The 22180-nt window shown below is 29.7% G+C and overlaps 2 protein-coding genes across 2 annotated transcripts; both read right to left on the bottom strand.

Moving 5' to 3' along the window:
• Positions 1-9962: 9962 nt before the first annotated feature.
• Positions 9963-14355, bottom strand: LOC137809480 (uncharacterized). The gene is made up of 9 exons (XM_068610589.1): positions 13886-14355; positions 13431-13565; positions 13122-13321; positions 12346-12818; positions 12016-12102; positions 11742-11804; positions 10708-11009; positions 10534-10617; positions 9963-10245 (listed from the first exon to the last, which is right to left on the bottom strand). The coding sequence occupies exons 1-9, from the start codon at positions 14353-14355 to the stop codon at positions 9963-9965; spliced, it is 2097 nt and encodes a 698-aa protein (XP_068466690.1).
• A 3804-nt stretch (positions 14356-18159) lies between these two features.
• LOC137809762 (berberine bridge enzyme-like 17) lies at positions 18160-19817 on the bottom strand. The gene has a single exon (XM_068610845.1). It carries the CDS (start codon positions 19792-19794, stop codon positions 18229-18231), a length of 1566 nt encoding a protein of 521 aa, XP_068466946.1. The 5' UTR covers positions 19795-19817; the 3' UTR covers positions 18160-18228.
• Positions 19818-22180: the final 2363 nt, after the last annotated feature.

Here is a 22180-nt window from a genome sequence, read left to right on the forward strand (position 1 = left end):
TTTTTTTAATGGATACCAATGTGATTTCTTCAAGTTAACTTTGGACTCAATATATAACCATGTTGTGACGTTCTTTACCAATGTGATGTGAGGATCTCCAAAATTTAATTGCCTTAAAAAAATTAATTAAGTACATATTCTTGGAAATCAATGGATTGACTAGGAAATAAAGAAGATTTCATCTCCTTTTAAAAATAAACTATTATAGAGAAATTAATTAATATAATTAATGTTAGAAATTATTTTTTGAAATAAACTGTAACAGGTCAAAGAAGCTTTAATAATTATTAAAGCTAATGTTATAATTATTATTAATATGATTATTAATATTAATATAATTCTTAATATAAATATTATTTATATATTTAATATCAGTAATATTATTATTCAAATTAATAATATTATTAATTGTTATTCATTATTATGTGCATGCTTTGGGTCCCCTTTTGCTTCTCAAAATCCAACCTTAGATCTCTGCTTCTACCTTCTACACCTACTATATTAGGGTTACCTAAATCTTCATATTGGAAACATGCACATGCATGTCAAATCAAAACCATACTCATCAACTTTCATTTATATATATTTTCTTTTTCACCATTAATGTCTTTTAAACATGGCTTAATATTTGGATACAAAAACGAATAGACCAAGTTATAGAGTAAATAAAACACCATGCTAGTGTTAAAAGTCCACCCAATCCAAAAAATAAAAAATAAAAAAACTCATTAGATTTTTAAAATTATTTAATCTATATTTTAATTGAACGGGTTGATTTAAGTTTTATATTCAAAATTAAGACTTAACTAATTATTTCTTACACACACAAATTATATTGGGCTTATAATATATTTATACTCATTAAAATTATATTATAATATTTTTATGTATGATATTAAATTTACTATAATATATATATATATATATATATATTAAAACTTTAGAAAAAAAAATTTACTCCAAAAAAATCATTAAATAGAAACTAATTTTAAAATAAAAATAATTAATTATTATATTGACTAAATTAAATATTAATTTACAGATTAAAAAAATTATTAGTATCAAAGATTAAATTAATTAAATATCAAAATTTTAGTTAAAATAATATTTAATTTATTTAATATATTAACTAATTATTATTTTTTCTAAAATTAGTTTTTATTTAATAATTTTCTATTAGTAATTATACTAAATATACATTTATTTATCTGAATAATAGTTATTTTAAATTTTAATTTAAAACTAAATTTAGAAAATATTCATACATATAAATATATAATTAAATTTATTATTTATTAAATTAATATTAAATTATTATTATTCTTCAAACTTTATTTATCGAAATAATATTTAATGTATGTATTAGTTATGACCGAATATATATTAGAAATTAAATAATAATTATTTTTTTAATATAAAAAATAATTTATTAAAATTATTTTGAAATTAAAATTGAATAATATATTTTTTTAAATAATTAGAAATTAAAATTGAATTATTAATAAAGTATGAACAGGATGAGGTTATTTCTGCATAGCACTACAAGAAAATTATTAAATAGAAACCAATTTTTAGAGACCAAAATAATTAGTTACAATATGAACTAAAATAGAGACCATTTTAAAAACTAAAAAAAATGGTTTCTAAATTAGTTTCTATTATTTACTATTATTGTTAAATAGTTTCTAAATTGGTATCTAATTAGCAACTAAGGTTTTAACTACCAATTATTTAATTTTTAAATTTTGGTAGCAAAAACTTTGATTGCTAATTAGATACCAATTTTAAAACTATTTAATAATAATAGAAATTAATTTAGAAACTAAATTTCTTTTTAGTTTCTAAAATGGTCTCTAATTTAGTTACTATTGCAACTAATTATTTTGGTTTCTACAAATTGGTTTCTATTTCATGATTTTCTGGTAATGTAGGTTCGATGATAATATTTAATTAATTTATTCTTTAAATTTGGTTTATATAAAAAGGAATGCATAATGTATAGACATAATGTATAGACGAAAAAATATTAAATTTCAAGATACAATTATAATATATATAAATTACTAATAAGAAAATTACTTTAAATTTAAAATAATAATGAATATTTAGTTAATGACTTTCTTTTTGAGATTTATTTTAAATGTTTCTTCATTAAATAAATTATTAATTAATATTTAATCAGAGAATAAACATTTATTATTTATTTAAAATTAAATATTAAATTAAAATAATTTAAATTATGGTTATTATTATAAAATTTCCGTTTACATAAATTAATAAATGAAAATATTTATTTAAATATTAAAATTAATACTATTAATAACTTTGTAAGTTTATTAAACATTTAAAATTATTATTAATAAAATTTATTTAATTATTTATTAATTTATCTTAACCTAGTTTAAACTTAAAAGGAATAATATGTATTTGGGCAGCTAGTTGTTTTAAGAAAGAAATATTGTGAAATAAAATTAATTTATATTTAATCAATAAAGAGCGTAAATTTATTAATTATTGAATAAATAATATTCTAGTAAATATTATATATTAAATTTTATATAGTAAAATTAAAATTTAATTTTTATTTATTTGTCTAATAAATATAACTTTTATTTAAATTTTAAATTTTAAATTTATAAAAAATATGTTTATCAATAGAAATATTATATTTATTTGAACATTAAAATTAGTATTATCATGTTCTTCTTAAGTTTAATTGAATTTTAAAATAAAATGAATAAAACTTCTATTAAATTTATTAATTTTATATTAATATGAATTGTAAACTAAAAATGATATTAAAATGTGGACATGTTGGTTTTGTGATTTTTGTTTAATATTAATTTTTAATGAAAATAATAAAAAAGGTAATTTATATTGAGTTTTTTTAATTTATTCTTCATTAAAAGATATTGATATTTAATCAGAAAATAAATATATCAATTATTTTAGAAATAATATTTAATAACTATTATAGATTAGAAAACTTAAATTATAAGTATAAAATTATTTAACTTTTTGTAATGAATTATTAATTTAAGAAATATCATTAATTTTATATAATATTTTATTACAAAATAGCATGGTTAATCTTATATGTTAAATTAAAATATTTATTTAAACTATTAATTTAATTAATATATATAATAAAATTAAAATGTGTTTTTATTATAATTATTGAATAAATAGAATTATTAATAATAATTGAAATATTAATTTTAAATTGTTATTATTGTTGTTGTTACTATTATTTTTATTACTATTTTTATTATTTGATCAATGTCGTGGTGGAGATTGTAAAGGAGTCATTCAAGATCTTAATTCGTTAAAACTTGGAGCCTTGATCAAAACCTATGTTGTTACTATCATTGTTAGAAGTACTTCTTTAGAGTTAAGGATGATAAAATAGTTCGGGCTCGATGACCCGCTATCATTTAGACGGGGTAGGGTCAACCTATATTGGCCCAACCCATCTAACATGGCAGGTCACAAACGAAACGTGGTGGACTTGCCCCCAATCCTTTTATTTTACTATTATATGTAATTTTAGGTTAATATAACTTTAGTTTAAACATTAGATTAGTTTCTATCTTCTTTAGTTTCCTACATTTGAAATTTCAAAGTAATAATTAATATTATGTGAGAGTTTATGGTATAGTGATATACATATTGAATTGTGTACGAATATGGAAAAACCAACAAAGTTTTATTTTTACTGCACATTAATTACTAAATTACTGACGAACATTCTAGTTGATAACTTTCTCGAAAATAAATGTCTATGGATTAATTTGTCATAGCTATCAAGAGAATGATGATCCATCGTACTTACTTACTAATTATTCATTAATAAATGTAAAAACCAAGAATGCCCGATATGAATTTATTGATGAAAATCTCATTATATTTTGTGATTGATTTGTCCTTCAGTAATTATCGATAGACTCATCCATCAGTACCAATAAAAAATGAGATTTTTTTTTATGTACTTTAGTAACGAATAATTTCATTGGTAATTATCGATAATGGTATATCTGTTGGTACATTGGTAAATTACTAACAAATATATGATGTTTGGTAGTTACCAACAAACATAATATTACAAAATAGAATAGAGATGAACAAAAGGGAACAAAGATGAACAAAAGAGTAAATTGAAGACAAAAGATATGAGAATGAATATCTCTTCTTTCTTATTATTCAAATCAAAACAAATGGTCTGAATATATACAAGTAGTACACTCATTCTAGAGTTTTACTAAAGAAGAAAATAATCAATATTAAATACTAGAATCATAACACACAAAGATAAAATAAAGGTTATTCCCTTCTATAAAGAGAAATAAATGATAATTAGAAAAGACACCAATTATTTTTTTTATAAAGAGAAACAACTGATAATTAGAAAAGACACCTAATTATTCTTCTCTATAAAGAGAAACAACTGATAATTAGAAAAGACTCCCAATTAATATTAGGATCCTTCTGTAACTCTGGTATCCGTATCCCCTAATACCCCGCCACAAGCTGGAGAGCAAATATTGATGAGACCCAGCTTGGAACAGATATTCTTAAAAGATTGAGGACTTAAAGCTTTGGTATAAATATCAGCCAGTTGCTCTGTGGTGGAAATGGGAAGCAAATGGATGAGACCCTTCTTTAATTTTTCTCTAACCACGTGACAATCTATTTCTATATGTTTTGTACGCTCGTGAAATACTGGATTTGCTGCAATGTATCTTGCTGAGTCATTGTCACAGTATAAAAGAGATGGTTGCTCAAAAGGAACTTTGAAATCTTGAAGAAGATAAGTTAGCCATTGAATTTCACATGTAACAGTGGCCATTGCCCTGTATTCAGCTTCACAAGAACTCTTTGATACTGTTCCTTGCTTCTTTGATTTCTAAGATATGAGAGAATTCCCAAGATACACACTAAAACCAGTCACTGATTGTCTTGAATCACTACAGGTGCCCAATCACTATCATAAAAGGCTTTCAGATGAACAGAGGTAGTGGAAGAGAAAAATAGACCAAGACTTGGAGCCCCTTTGATATATCTGAGAATTCTAATTGTTGCATTATAGTGAGCAATTGTAGGCTTAACAAGAAACTGAGAAAGTTGTTGCACAGAAAATGTTATGTCAGGTCGAGTATTAGTGAGATACATAAACCTTCCAATCAATCTTCTGTAGGCTTAAATATCTGTGAAAGGAATACTTCCAGTAGAAGAGAATTTCTCATGATTATCAATAGGAGTGAGTGCAGGTTTGCAGGCTAAAAGACCTGCATCGGTTAATAATTCCAATGCATATTTTCTTTGATTTACCATTATTCGTGTCTTACTTCTTGCTATTTCTAGACCAAGAAAGTATCTTAAATTCCCAAGATCTTTAATCTTGAATGTCTGATTCAAGGCTTGTTTGATTCGAACAATCTCTTCTTTATCATTTCCTGCCAATATTATATCATCCACATATACCAATAATGCTGTAAAAGATCCTTCAGAAGAATTAATAAACAAAGAATGATCATTCATAGATTGAGTATATCCCATAGAAAGCAAAAAGGATGACAGTTTGGCAAACCATTCTCTGCTGGCTTGTTTAAGGCAATATAAAGCCTTTTTTAGTTTACAAACTTTTCCTGGTGGAATAGAAGTCAATCCAGGAGGAGCAACCATGTATACATCTTCTTTCAAATCTCCATGTAAAAAGGCATTGTTTATGTCTAATTGTTTCAATTCTCAATTATAAATAGAAGCTAAAGAAAGAAGCAACCTTATGGTGGTCATCTTTGCTACTAGAGAGAAAGTATCGAGGTAGTCAATGCCTTATGTTTGTGTATATCCCTTTGCCATTAACCTTGCTTTATACCTTTCAATTGTTCCATCAGCCTTATATTTTATTTTGAATACCCATTTGCAACCTATGGCAGCTTTGTTCTGAGGCAGAAGAGCAGTCTCCCAAGTTTGATTTGACTCTAAAGCAGATATCTCACATTGTATAGATTTTCTCCAACAGTCATGTTTCACAGCTTCAGAATAAGTGTTTGGTTCAACATGTGAAGAAAGATACATAACAAAAGATTTGTAAGAAGGTGATAAATTGCTATAAGACAAACAGAATTCAAAGGATATTTAACGCTTGAAGATGTACTGGAAACATTAAGATTACAATGATAATCCTTTAAATACTCATGTGATTTTTTTATTCTTGTGCTCATTCGGACAGATGGATCTGATTCAGAACTTTGTTCTATATCATGATTTTCATTGAGGTTTTGGTCTATATGGGAACAATCTTCTTCTGAAACCTCAATTTGTGACTCACAATTATTATCACTGCTATTTTCAACATTATCACAAGGTGCAAGAATGGCTTGTGATGGCTGACTTAAGACAAATTGATCTTCAGCAAACAAAATTTGATCATTAACGTCGGGATTGTTGGTTTCATTGCTAGTATCTTGAACCCTTTGGTATGGAAAAACATGTTCATAAAAGACAACATTCCTAGACAAAAAAATTTCTCTTGATTGAATATTCAACAAAATATATCTTTTTGTCCCCCGTTGAAAACCAATAAAAACACATTTTGATGCTCTTGGATCAAATTTTCTTCTATTTGTTGAAAAGGTGCTAGCATAACATAAAGAACCAAACAAACACCTTTAATCCATTAAAATTTGCATCAGTTTTGAAAAGCATTTCATGAGGAGAAGAATAGTTTAAAACAGGTGTGGGAAGCATGTTTATAATATGCGCATCATGTATCACAGAATATGACCAATAAATTTTGGGTAAATGAGATTGTATCATAAGAGCTCTTGCTACATCTAATAAATGACCATGTTTCCTTTCAACTATACTATTTTGTTGTGGAGTATTGACACATGATGTTTGATGTATTATTCCTTTACTGACAAAAAATTAGTCATGAAAAATTCAGTTCCATTATCACTTCTTATTATTTTTATTGTTGTCTCAAACTGTGTTTGAACAAAAATAACAAAATTTTCCAAAACCTTAACAACTTCAGATTTTTGTTTCAAAAGAAAAATCCATGTGTACCTCGAATAGTCATCAACTATGGTCAAGAAATATTTATGACCATGAATTGATGGTATTGAGTATGGTCCCCAAACATCTACATGAATCAAATCAAAACATTTTTTTTGATTTAGATGTACTAATAGGAAAAGAAAGTCTTTTTTGCTTTGCAAAATGACAAACATCACAAACAAAAGATTTGTTATATTTAACAAAAGGAAATTTATTCTTGATAACATCAATACATTTATTTGAAATATGACCTAATCGAAAATGCCAAAGGGTTTCTAGATCACTAGCACTGACATTAACAGTATTAATGGTGTGTGTACATTCAAGGGGTTTAATTTGAAATTTCTGGTAAGATGGGATCCTGAGTATATAAAGTCTATCTTGCGTCTTAGCGGTTCCAATAATTTTCATTGTTATTTTGTCTTGATTGTGACAACCATTAGAGTCAAAGGTAAGAACACAAGATAGTTTATCAATCAATTTTGCTACGGAAACAAGATTAAAATTGAAGCAAGGAATGTACAAAACATTGTCTATGACATGATTTTGATTGAGAAAAACACTTCCAGAATAATTGGCAATGACTTGATTTCCATTTGGTAATTTGACATAAATAGGATCAATTTGCTTCATGCCTATCCACCAAAACTCAGCTTCTTCAATAAGCATATAGATGGCATAAGATAACTTTCTCTCTTCAGGGCATTGAGTAGCTTCAAAGATTCTTTCTATGTCTCTCACCCACTGGTCTGCTCCATCTGGATTTACCTTGCCATTAAATCTGGGCGGATTGTGTCTCAGAAAATCCTCCAGACTATAGGTATGGGGTTGTTGATGAAGCTGAGATGCTTCAGCTGCTAATCTAGTAGTTTCTAATTGATGAAGGGTATCTTGATGATGTTGTGCCATAATAGCACTCTCTTGTTGCAAGGTTGTTGCCATCATCTCTATTGCCCGAGCTAAGTTGGGCATATCTACTGGTGGAGGAGGAGTAGGTGGTCTACGTGCCATCTACTAAGCACGTAAAGAATTGGGTTAGAAATTACTAAAAAATTCCAACTACCTCTTTAAGACAAATTAACTTAAAAGAAATAATCACACAGAATAGATACAAAACCAATCAAGACTTATCTCTAAAATGTACTCTAGCTACTTAGAATTAAGATAGAAAATAATCTTGATCTAGTCATGAGTGTGCACCCTCACTACTCTATCAAGATTCTTTTCATTCTTAATATTTTCATCTTTATTCATAACAATTAACTTGACTCGAACACAAACAAGATTTCAGGAAAAACAACTTTGTCAAACATCTTATTAGAAACTTTTAACTAAGTCTTGAGGCTAGACGTAAACAAAAATCTACACGCAGGAGAAACAGAATAAACCCACTACCCTCAGGTTATCCTAAGGATGAACCGCTCTGATACCATTAAATGTAACACCCCATAATTTACCTATAACTATTACAATACTGGTTCTACATATTTCTATACAAGCTTACAGTTTTTCAAAACATTCCTAATACGTGATTAGGACATATGGAAATACAAATATTTACAATATAAGTTTCAAAATCAACGCCTTAAATCTTTTCTGATCCTCAGACACCTGTAAGATCATCTGCTCGTGTACGTAGTACAGTCATCGCAGTTCAAACACAGCAAGAAAAGCAAGGATAAGCTAGTGAAAATAGAATTTTATAATATACGCAATTAAATCAAAAGAGAAAACCAAGTTACATGATCAATTTCTCAAATTATACAATCTTCTTCAAATCCCAACATTAAAACAATCACATAGATCTCACATGGATCTACACATCCAAGATATTCAACAAACAACGTCTTCCGGAAGACCCGTATTAAGTAAGTCCTACCAGAGACTAACACCTGATCCAAAGATTACCAGCGAATCCAAGAGAAAGGATCAGGGTAAGTTCAATACAACCCAAGCCGTGCATCTCATATGTCACGGTGTGCATGAACTCCCCCATCAGCTTCTCACCACCTGATATCTTAGTCTATGTGACTTAGATCATCAGTGAAGCTCGGAGATCTCTGTTACCACATAGGCATCAATACTTAATACACAACAAACATCAGTCCATACATTATCCCAAATGTATGAATTCAATTCCATACCATTCCGTCAATACAATATCATTCCAAACACGATCCACAACATTCAAAAACATAATTAAAATAAAAAAAAAGCAATACTTAAATATTAAACCATCAAAATATAATATTTTTACAAATTTAAATAACATATAAACAAACAACCCAATATATATAACACAACATGCCTGCAAGAAAAATTGAATATTGGGACCACGTCCCTTCCGCATTCAGATCTTCTATCCTAGGGTGCTATTAAAAATTAAATTTAGCTTCCATTACCTCAATTGCTTGCTTTCCAAGCAACTTTTAGAATTTTATTCCCAACCGTTTGGATAAACTTCAAGATTTACGGGCCTAATGCAAATTACCCAAACAGAACAAAAATTCAGTATAGAGTAGAATAAGTTGAGAGGATTAAACTTCTCAACTGACCCCACCAATATTGATGACTAAATTCTAAGGAAAAACAGAGAACAAAGGAACTTTAGAGTAAAAATGAACTTACTCTGTTTGAAAATCTGATCGGGTAGAAATGTTCCTTAACTCCTCAGCTACAGCGTGGTATGATCAGATTCTAAAATAGATGAAGATTGGGAGAGAAAATTAGGAGAGAGGGAGAGAAGAGAATATGGGGAGAGAGAGAAAAAGAAGAAAATGAAAGGCACTGGTGGTGGGGGGCAAAGCTTTTGTTGGTGTTTTTTTTTAAAAAAAAACACGCTGTTACATTATCTCCAACTACAAAAATTTTCGTCCTCGAAAATGATTAGGGTATGATGCTCATATCTCCTCTTGAATTTCCCAAGTGGAATCTCTAGAGATGAGATCGCATAATACTTTCACCATGAGAATATTTCTTCTAAGAAGTTGTTTCACTTGTGAATCTACAATTCTGATTGGCTTCACTTCAAATGACAGATTTTCTTTCTCCTGGATGGAATCAGACTCTAGAATGTGGCTAGGATCAGGTACATACTTTCGTAGCTGGGATACATGAAAAATATTGTGAATGTTAGCTAAAGAAGGAGGCAAAGCAATTTCATAAGCCATAGGGCCTATTCTCCTGAGAATTTGATAAGGTCCTATGAACTTAGGAGTCAATTTCTTGGATTTGAGTGCTCTTTCTACACCAGTGAACGGTGTAACTCTCAAAAAGACATGCTCACCCGCAGAGAATTCTAAAGGTCTTCTTCTTTGATCTGCATAAGATTTTTGCCTGCTAAGAGATGTTTTCAATCTTTCCTTAATCATTTTGACTTTCTCATTGGTTTGTTGTATTAATTCTGGTCCAATTAACACACTTTCACCATCCTGAAACCAACACAAAGGTGTCCTGCACTTTCTCCCATACAATGCCTCGAAAGGAGCCATTCCTATGCTAGCTTGGTAACTGTTATTGTAAGTGAACTCTACCAAAGGTAGAATTTCATCCCAACTGCCCAAATGATCTAACACACAAGTCCTAAGCAAATCATCTAAGGACTAGATAATTCTCTCTGATTGTCCATCAGTTTGAGGATGGTACGCTGAACTAAGTATGAGTTTAGTCCCCAAAGCTTCTTGAAGTGTTTGCCAGAATCTGGAGGTGAATCTAGGATCTCTATCTGAAACTATGCTGGAGGGTACACCATACAATCTGACTATTTCATCTATGTAAATTTGGGCCAACTTTCGCATAGAGATTCTCAATTCTATAGGTAGGAAGTGTGCCGTCTTTGTCAACCTGTCCACTATGACCCAAACAGAGTCATGCTTCCTCAAAGTACGTGGTAAGTGGGTAACAAAATCCATTGAGATACTATCCCACTTCCACACTGGAATGTCTAACTGAGTTAACATGCCTCCAGGTCGTTGATGTTCAATCTTTGATTTCTGACAAGTCAAGCAAGCAGCTACAAACTTAGCTACATCATTCTTCAGGCCATGCCACCAATAAGACTTCTTGAGATCTTGATACATCTTGGTCATTCCTGGATGTAAACTGAGTTTGCTTTTATGACCTTCAGATAACACTGTTTGCTTTAGTTCATTATCCTCTGGTATACATATTCTATTTTTGAATCTCAAAATACCATCCACTCCTAAAGAGAAGTCTTTAGCTTTGTCAGTATTTAATAAGCCCATGAAGTTCTTCAATTTTGAATCTTCCAACTGCTTCTCCTTCACCTTCTCCAGAAATTCATTAGTTATAACAAGTGTATTACAACTAATGCAATTTGAAGACATGGAAACCTCCAAATTCATACTCCTGAAATCTTCAATCAATGCTAACTCTCTAATCATAAGCGAAGACATTTGTATCTTTTTACGACTCAACGCATCTGCAACAACATTTGCCTTCCCAGGATGGTATATCAGCTGAAAATCATAGTCTTTTAAAAATTCAATCCATCTCCACTGCCTCATATTTAACTCCTTCTGATCAAACAAATACTTCAAGCTTTTATGATCACTGAACACATTAAAACTAACTCCGTAAAGAAAATGTCTCCATATTTTTAAAGCAAAGACAACTGCTGCCAATTCTAGATCATGAGTTGGATAATTTCTTTCATGCACCTTTAACTGACGAGAAGCGTAGGCAACAACTTTCTTATTCTGCATCAAAACACAACCTAATCCCTGATAGGAAGCATCACAGAAAACTTCAAAAGACTGATTGGTATCAGGGATTGTCAATACAGGAGCATTAGTCAACCTTCTTTTCAACTCTTCAAAGCTTTTCTCACATTGTTCAGTCCATGCAAAAGGATGATCCTTTCTAGTCAATTGGGTCAAAGGAGCTACTATTTTAGAAAAGCCTTCTATAAATCTTCTGTAATATCCTGCTAACCCGACAGAAGCTTCTAATTTCTGTAACTGTTTTAGGACGTTCCCACTGAAGTACAACCTCCACTTTAGAAGGATCTACTGATATTCCCTGTGCAGAGATGACATGTCCTAAAAATTGTATTTCTGACATCCAGAAGTCACATTTTGAAAGTTTACCATATAACTGTTTTTCTCTCAAAATGTTCAGGACGGTTCTAAGATGTTCTGCATGTTCTTCCCTTGTGCGAGAATAGATCAAGATATCATCTATGAACACTACCACAAACTTATCAAGAAAAGGTCTGAATATCCGATTCATATAATCCATGAAAATAGCTGGAGCATTAGTCACCCCAAATGGCATAACCAGAAATTCATAGTGACCATACCTTGATCTAAAAGCAGTCTTCTGAGCATCTTCTGCTTTCACTGAAATTTGGTGATAACCTAAGCACAGATCTATCTTAGAAAAGACCACTGCCCCATGCAACTGATCCATCAAGTCATCAATTCTAGGAAGAGGATGTTTATTCTTTATTGTTAACTTGTTTAATTGTCTATAATCTATGCATAGACGTGACGAACCATCCTTCTTTTTCACTAATAGCACTGGAGCTCCCCATGGAGAAACACTAGGTCGAATGAATTGCTTCTCCAATAAGTCTTCTAGTTGTTTCTTCAATTCAGCTAACTCTGCTGGTGCCATTCGGTATGGAGAAATTGACACTGGGCCTGCTCCAGGAATCAAGTCTATTGCAAACTCTATCTCTCTTTTAGGTGGAAGTCCAAGAATCTCATCAGGAAATACATCCATAAACTCCTGAACTACAAATATATCTTTTTGTACTTTATCAGTAACTATAGAACAAGTCAAGAGCATAAAACATTCTGCACCTTCTTGTATCTCTCTCTCAAACTGATGAGCTGAGATAACCTGTACTCCTTCTAATTTAGGGAAAATTAACTTCTTCCGACCACAATCTATAAGGATATGATTAGCAGACAACCAATCCATTCCCAATATAACCTCCAAATCTTTTAGAGGTATACAAATCATGTTGATCTTGTATCTCTGCCCATTTATAATTACTGGACACTCAGCACACATGGAAGAAGTTACTATAATACCTTCTGTTGGTGTAGATACCACCAACTCAAATTTTAATTCTGGGACTGGCAACTTAAGTTCCTTAGCACAATCAAAAGATATAAAAGAATGGGTTGCCCCAGAGTCAAACAATACAGATAACTGTGTTCCAAAGATAGAACAAATACCTCTAACAAGGCTATCAGACTGTGAAGCTTCAACTCCACTAATAGCAAAAACTCTGCCAGTAGCTTTGAGTTTTTTTATTACTATTTTTTTGTACTTGCTGCACTCTGCCAAAATTTGGAGCTCCCAATTGGACACGACAGTCTTTTGTTGCATGACCATACCTGTGACATCTATCACATGTCACATTTGACACTGGATGAGGGCAAAATCTAACAACATGTGGCCCACCGCATCGAAAACATCTGAAACTAGGTGGTGATTGAGAACTGGGTCTTCCACTGCTATAAGATTGAGGTCTGAAATAAGGTTTCTTTCTATCTTCATATTTAGGCATGCTTTTAGAAGGTCCTCCCACTTGAGGCTTAGCAAGTCTGCTACTATTTTTCAAACTCTCCACTACTTTTGCTTTCTCCACTAGAGTAGGGAAATCTCTAATGGACATAGGAATCACCACTTCTTTAAGCTCTTGCTTCAACCCAAACTCAAATTTTCTACATCTCCATGCCCCAGTCATGGTCTGGGTGTAGAATCTAGGTAGGTGTTTGAACCTAGTAGCATATTCAGCGACTGAAAGATTTCCTTGTTCCAGCTGCATGAATTCAATTTTTTTGCATACCTGACACTATCAGGAAAATACTCCTCTAGGAATCTTACTTTGAAGTTCTCCCAAGTAGCATCTTCACCTTTCTCTTCCATCATTTGCTTCATGCCTATCCACCAGATTTCAGCTTCTTCAGTTAGTACATAAATGGCATAGGATAACTTTCTCTCTTCAGGGCATTGAGTAGCTTCAAAGATTCTTTCTATGTCTCTCACCCACTGGTCTGCTCCATCTGGATTTACCTTGCCATTAAATCTGGGCGGATTGTGTCTTAGAAAATCCTCCAGACTATAGGTATGGGGTTGTTGATGAAGCTGAGATGCTTCAGCTGCTAATCTAGTAGTTTCTAATTGATGAAGGGTATCTTGATGATGTTGTGCCATAATAGCACTCTCTTGTTGCAAGGTTGTTGCCATCATCTCTATTGCCCGAGCTAAGTTGGGCATATCTACTGGTGGAGGAGGAGTAGGTGGTCTACGTGCCATCTACTAAGCACGTAAAGAATTGGGTTAGAAATTACTAAAAAATTCCAACTACCTCTTTAAGACAAATTAACTTAAAAGAAATAATCACACAGAATAGATACAAGACCAATCAAGACTTATCTCTAAAATGTACTCTAGCTACTTAGAATTAAGATAGAAAATAATCTTGATCTAGTCATGAGTGTGCACCCTCACTACTCTATCAAGATTCTTTTCATTCTTAATATTTTCATCTTTATTCATAACAATTAACTTGACTCGAACACAAACAAGATTTCAGGAAAAACAACTTTGTCAAACATCTTATTAGAAACTTTTAACTAAGTCTTGAGGCTAGACGTAAACAAAAATCTACACGCAGGAGAAACAGAATAAACCCACTACCCTCAGGTTATCCTAAGGATGAACCGCTCTGATACCATTAAATGTAACACCCCATAATTTACCTATAACTATTACAATACTGGTTCTACATATTTCTATACAAGCTTACAGTTTTTCAAAACATTCCTAATACGTGATTAGAACATATGGAAATACAAATATTTACAATATAAGTTTCAAAATCAACGCCTTAAATCTTTTCTGATCCTCAGACACCTGTAAGATCATCTGCTCGTGTACGTAGTACAGTCATCGCAGTTCAAACACAGCAAGAAAAGCAAGGATAAGCTAGTGAAAATAGAATTTTATAATATACGCAATTAAATCAAAAGAGAAAACCAAGTTACATGATCAATTTCTCAAATTATACAATCTTCTTCAAATCCCAACATTAAAACAATCACATAGATCTCACATGGATCTACACATCCAAGATATTCAACAAACAACGTCTTCCGGAAGACCCGTATTAAGTAAGTCCTACCAGAGACTAACACCTGATCCAAAGATTACCAGCGAATCCAAGAGAAAGGATCAGGGTAAGTTCAATACAACCCAAGCCGTGCATCTCATATGTCACGGTGTGCATGAACTCCCCCATCAGCTTCTCACCACCTGATATCTTAGTCTATGTGACTTAGATCATCAGTGAAGCTCGGAGATCTCTGTTACCACATAGGCATCAATACTTAATACACAGCAAACATCAGTCCATACATTATCCCAAATGTATGAATTCAATTCCATACCATTCCGTCAATACAATATCATTCCAAACACGATCCACAACATTCAAAAACATAATTAAAATAAAAAAAGCAATACTTAAATATTAAACCATCAAAATATAATATTTTTACAAATTTAAATAACATATAAACAAACAACCCAATATATATAACACACAACATGCCTGCAAGAAAAATTGAATATTGGGACCACGTCCCTTCCGCATTCAGATCTTCTATCCTAGGGTGCTATTAAAAATTAAATTTAGCTTCCCTTACCTCAATTGCTTGCTTTCCAAGCAACTTTTAGAATTTTATTCCCCACCGTTTGGATAAGCTTCAAGATTTACGGGCCTGATGCAAATTACCCAAACAGAACAAAAATACAGTATAGAGTAGAATAAGTTGAGAGGATTAAACTTCTCAACTGACCCCACCAATATTGATGACTAAATTCTAAGGAAAAACAGAGAACAAAGGAACTTTAGAGTAAAAATGAACTTACTCTGTTTGAAAATCTGATCAGGTAGAAATGTTCCTTAACTCCTCAGCTACAGCGTGGTATGATCAGATTCTAAAATAGATGAAGATTGGGAGAGAAAATTAGGAGAGAGGGAGAGAAGAGAATATGGGGAGAGAGAGAAAAAGAAGAAAATAAAAGGCACTGGTGGTGGGGGGCAAAGCTTTTGTTGGTGTTTTTTTTTTAAAAAAAACACGTTGTTACATCCTGACTCCTTTTATTAGTTTTTTTTATTATTATAGTTTTATTTTTTATATTTTACTTTTTAAATATGTATATATAATTATATAAATATTTTTAGGTTTTTAATTAATTAATCAATATATTTAATCAAATAAACTAAAAACAAATTATTTTTGTATATTAAAATATTCTATTATAATCAATAATTAAATCTTAAGTTGTAATTTTGAATTACAACAATATCATTTATATTATACAAATAATGTAATAAAAAAAGAATGTTTTGAATTATTTTTTATTTTTTAAAAAGCAAACTGATATTCATCCTTAACATCACGTTGGTGAGCCGACAAATTTAATCCAACTATTGCTATCCTTATAAGGAAATTAAATTAAAGAGAAAGCTCACAATAAAACATATTAAATCCAACTTATTGTTATCTAAAACAAAATGAATATAAAAATGTAACCTAAAATAAATAAAGAGCTAATACGCTTATATTATCAATTGATTAGAAATTAACTTTTATATATAACTTTAAAATTATTTTTTACCAAAATAACTTATTATATATAAAATTTTGTTAGTGTGTCACTATAAATATAATTATTGAGAAATTCATAACTAATTCATTATTTTTTGTGTATATTCAAAATGGGTACTTGCAGAAGAAGTAATAAACAGATAATAAAAAATAAATCAAACTACAATGACACAAATTTTTTTTATCACATTTTCAAGATATCTTGAAAGTATTATCTTCAACTTTATAGTTTGACCTTCATAATTTTCAAAAGAGATATAATTTCAAAATTTTGGAATGACCATCATTAAATATATTTAATGGATCAATTGTCAAAATTCAATAGTCATGATCCCATTAAATTAAGGAGAGATTCTCAACAATAACATACTATTAATATTTATTCCTAAAAAAAATAAAAATACATTTTAAAAATAACAAGTTAAATATGTTATTAAATAGTTCTTCTAATAGGTTTCTCATTTAAAACAAATCTCTTTGGAAATGAAAAAAAAAACGAATATAATCTCTCTCGATAAAGTTTCTTAATTATTTATATCTATAAACTTAATACGAAACCAAATATTTTGACTGAAGTTTGATTATAGTATCAATCTACTCTTCGAGAGAAATTAATCTTTATTTGATGGGAATACTGTATTTTAAAACATTAATTTTTTTTATTAACTATTGTTTTTACTTATATTATGTTAAATTAAAATGTGTATATATAGGTTTTAATTTATTATTTAAAAATAATAGTTTTTGGTGCTTTTAAAAATTATACATTTACTTTTTAAATTAAAATGTGTATATTCAGAGAGTCTTGTTTATTATTTTCTCACGTGTCTACAAAATCTAGCCTTGGAAATACTCCTGATGAAAATTTTTTTTGGGGGATTTTGTTTGTTTGATAATGAATCTATCTTCTCTACTTTGTGAATGATTTTGCCTAAAACTATGAGACTAATCCTCGAGATGTAAAAAATCACCTAAATGATTTTTGCCTTGTTTTAACAAAATCTGGGTACTTAAAAAATCACTATCTATCAACGTAAAACTTAAATCCATGCATTACTTAAAAAAAACCTTAAGAAATAGAATTGCTGCTGTGACAAACAAAATAAGTAAAAAACTTATATTCACTTTTGTTTTGATTCTATAAAATTTTAATTGTAGATTTTGTTTTTCGATTTTCTAAAATAAAATAACGTTGGTTCCATGTTAATACATTTATTAGATTAATATTTAAGTCTCTTGTTATGATCACCTCCCACATGTATTATTCTTTTAGTACTAACTAAATGACATAGTAAACCAAAATGACTTAATTTTTAAAAATTTCGATATCAAATTTATAATTAATTTTTTATAAAGACATAAAACATTAAGGATAAAAATAATTAAACCAAATTTAAAAAAGAAAACACTAATGAAGTGTGGCTCAAAAATGAAAATAAACACATATCCAAATAATTTGATCTTATTAATTCATGAAATTAAGAAAAAAGTTCAATCTTAAAAGGATCTGTATCTAGGTTCTAGGTGGTATACTTTGTTCATAGGTAAAGAAATTGGAAGGATCAACACTCGTCTTCACACGCACTAATCTATCAAAGTTTTCCTTGAAGAACTTGGTTCCATATATGCTAGCCTCTTTCAAGCTTGTTGAATTACTTGGATGTTTGGCACCAACATCAATATCCCTATAATTCAAAAATACTTCCCTTGGAGACCTTGAAACAAAAGGGGTCATAAACTCATAAAACGACCTCGAATAGTTCATGTAACGATCATTGGCCTCAACGCCATCTTCAGTCCAAAACACAAAGTACTGGATCAAGAACAAGTTCCCTTTCCTATGAGGAAATGGGGTTGCAGATGGTAAAATTTCCTCCATTCTCCCTCCATAAGGGTTCCATTGCATCCAAATGTTATTATATTTAGTCATCAAATCCCAAATGTCTTTTAAGGCCGTTTTTGGGATGGGGTTTTTCACATAATCTGACCTGCTCTTAAAGTACTTTGCAGATGGTTCCTGAGAAGTTGGTAGCAGAACTTCAATAGGGGTACCATTTGGAATATCAGACCAAAAAAGGGTGGAATTCACCCAAGGCATTTCTATGCAATCACTCTTTTTCAACCCCAATTCAGGGAAGACCTTATTCACCAAAGGAACGAGTCTTGCAATTGGGCCTAGAAATTGGCCAATGAAAGAGACTATTACTGTTCCATTCACCACATCAGGCTCCACCCTTATGAAAAGATCTCTGTCTAGTTTTGGTGCAACTAGTTGCCATTTGTAAGCAACATCAGTTGCATCTTCTTTCACAGACTTTTTCACATTGAACACAGTCACTTGTGGGGGTACAGGGACCAATTGGATCCTCCATGCAACAATGACACCAAAACTGGCTCCACCACCTCCTCTTATGGCCCAAAATAGATCTTCCCCCATTGACTTCCTATCTTGGACAACACCATTGGCATTGACCAATTTGGCATCAATGATGTTATCAATAGAAAGACCATATTTTCTCATCAAATTGCCATAACCACCACCAGAAAAGTGGCCACCAGTGCCCATAGAGGGACACACACCTGATGGGAAGGCATGCACATTGCTTTTCTTTGCTATTTGGTAATAAAGTTGACCGACCGTGGCTCCAGCCTGAACCCATGCAGTGGCACTCTTTATGTCCACATCAACCGATTGAAGAGGAAACATGTCAAGAATGACATACGGCACATCTGAGATATATGAAAGACCCTCATAGTCATGGCCACCACTTCGGATTCTGATTTGAATGTTGTTTGATCTAGCACATGTAACTGTTGTTTGGACATGATTCTCACTTTTGGCAGCTATGATGGCAAGAGGTTTTGGTGTGCTTTTTGTCTTGTATCGGCTGTTGTGAATGTGCAAGTTTAAGATAGAGGTGTATGAGGCGTTTTCTGGAGTGTATATAGCTTGAGGTACTATAGAGTTTGAATAATTTGAGAGACAAACAAAGAATTGTTTGATATTTGGAGACGCATTTCCCTCAGAAATAGACAACACTATCGTTAGAGATGTTATGAAAAGAGATAACAACCCCATTGTTTTTTTTAATGGATACCAATGTGGTTTCTTCAAGTTAACCTTGGACTCATTATATAACCATGTTGTGACGTTCTTCACCAATGTAATGTGAGGATCTCCAAAATTTAATTGTCTTAAAAAAATTAATTAAGTAAACATTCTTGAAAATCGGTCAATTGACCAGAAAATAAAGAAAATTTCATCTCCTTGTAAAAATAAACTGGTGTAGAGAAATTAATTAATTAATTAATATAATTAATGTTAGAAATTATTTTTTGAAATAAACTGTAACAGGTCAGAGAAGGTTTAATAATTAATATTATAATTATTATTATATTTATTAATATGATTATTAATATTAATATAATTCTTAATATAAGTATTATTAATATTATTCATATATTTAATATCATTAATATTATTATTTAAATTAATAATATTATTAATTATTATAATAATATTATTAATTATTATAATAATATTATTATTTATTATAATAATATTATTAATTATTATAATAATATTATTAAATATTATTAAACATTAATAATATTATTAAACATTAATAATATTATTAAACATTAATAATATTATTAAACATTAATAATATTATTAAACTAATATTATTAAACATTTATAATATTATTAAACATTAATAATATTATTAAACATTATTAATATTATTAAATATTTTTAATATTATAAAAAAATATTAATATTATTAAATATTTTAATATTTTAAAAAAATATTAATATTATGAAATATTTTAATATTATAAAAAAATATTAATATTATTTAATGTTATTAAATATTATTAAATACTAGCGAAAAATAATTTTTTCTTTTTATCATTACAACACATATAACACCATTAAACAATAAATCAAAAATTCATCCTGAATTCAATATTTATATTACAGGTAAAAGGAATACCTTTTTATACATAAAAAATAAATAATATTAATATTAATATTATTAATAATATTAATAGTATGATTAATAATATTAATGATATTAATAATATGAATAATAAGATATTAATTATATTAAATATATTATTTATACTTTAAATTATATTAAGATTATTAGTTTTATAATCTATACCTGTATATAAAGGAGATTCTCCTATTAACTGTCATTTTATTTTATTCCAATTTTATTTTTATTTTTATATTTTATTTTATTATTTTAAAAATATATGAGATGAGATATTTATCATTTTATAAACAGTTTTACTTTTATATCTGAAGAGGATAATAGAAGATATAACACTATTTATAAATTAAAAAAAAATTCAAAACTAAACGTTGTAGAGTGAAGCTTGCTAAGGAATTACATCTTTTTCTCATGTTCATCTTTACTTTTAACCATCAAATACCTTTTTAGTTTTCTATTTTCATATTCAAAATTCAAAATAAGAGAAGTCATAGCCAAATAGTAAGTGTTGTTTTTTTAATTATAAAGTAGAAGATGAAAATGCAGTGTCTGAATTTACATTTCTTTTTTATTCATTTAGGCATGTCTTTGGCATTGATGACAATATTGTTATTATTGTGTTTGTAACAACCCAGAAAATAACATCTAACTATTACAATACAAGTTCTATGTATTTCTATACAAACTTGGAGTTTTTCAAAACATTCCTAATACATGATTATGATTTATAGAAATACAAATATTTACATATTCATAACTCAAAATAAAACTCTGAAACCTCTAAGGCTTTCTTGCACCTGTATGGTCATCTGCTCGTGTACATAATACAGTCATCGCAGTTTAAACACAACACAAAAAGCAAGGGTGTGCTAGTGAAAATAAAATTTTATAATATACAAAATTAAATTAAAATAGAAAATCAAATTACATGGCCAATTTCTCAATTATTCAATCTTCTTCAAATTTCAACATAAATCAATCACATAGATCTCACATGGATCTACACATCTAGAATATTCAACAAACAACGCTTTCCGGAAGATCCGTATTAAGTAAGTCCTACTAGAGACTAACACCTGATCCAAAGATTACCAGCGAATCCAACTTAAAGGATCAGGGTAAGTTCAATACAACCCAAGCCATCCATCTCATATGTCACGGTGTGCATGAACTCCTCCATCAGCTTCTCACCACCTGATATCTTAGTCTATGTGACTAAGATCACCAGTGAAGCTCGGAGATCTCTGTTACCACATAGGCATCAATACTTAATACACAACAAACATCAATCCATACATTATCCCAAATGTATGAATTCAATTCCATACCATTTCGTCATACAATATCATTCAAAAAGTGATCCACAATATTCAAAAGTCTATTTAGAGTAAAAATGAACTTACTCTGTTTAAAAATCTGATCGGGTAAAAATGTTCCTTAACTCCTCAGCTATAGCGTGGTATGATC

Source organism: Phaseolus vulgaris, chromosome 2, assembly GCF_000499845.2.
Source record: "Phaseolus vulgaris cultivar G19833 chromosome 2, P. vulgaris v2.0, whole genome shotgun sequence".
Lineage (NCBI taxonomy): Eukaryota > Viridiplantae > Streptophyta > Magnoliopsida > Fabales > Fabaceae > Phaseolus > Phaseolus vulgaris.

Bases quoted from the DNA above. Each gene is read 5' to 3' on its own strand.
- LOC137809480 (XM_068610589.1), bottom strand. From the start codon at position 14,355: ATGGCACGTAGACCACCTACTCCTCCTCCACCAGTAGATATGCCCAAC. The intron at 12,819-13,121 runs GTATTATAGTAA...ATATATTTGTAG, and splicing joins GGTATCTACACCAACAGAAG to TTCAGGAGTTTATGGATGTA. The intron at 10,618-10,707 runs GTACCATCCTCA...TCATTTGGGCAG, and splicing joins AAACTCATACTTAGTTCAGC to TTGGGATGAAATTCTACCTT.
- LOC137809762 (XM_068610845.1), bottom strand. From the start codon at position 19,794: ATGGGGTTGTTATCTCTTTTCATAACATCTCTAACGATAGTGTTGTCT.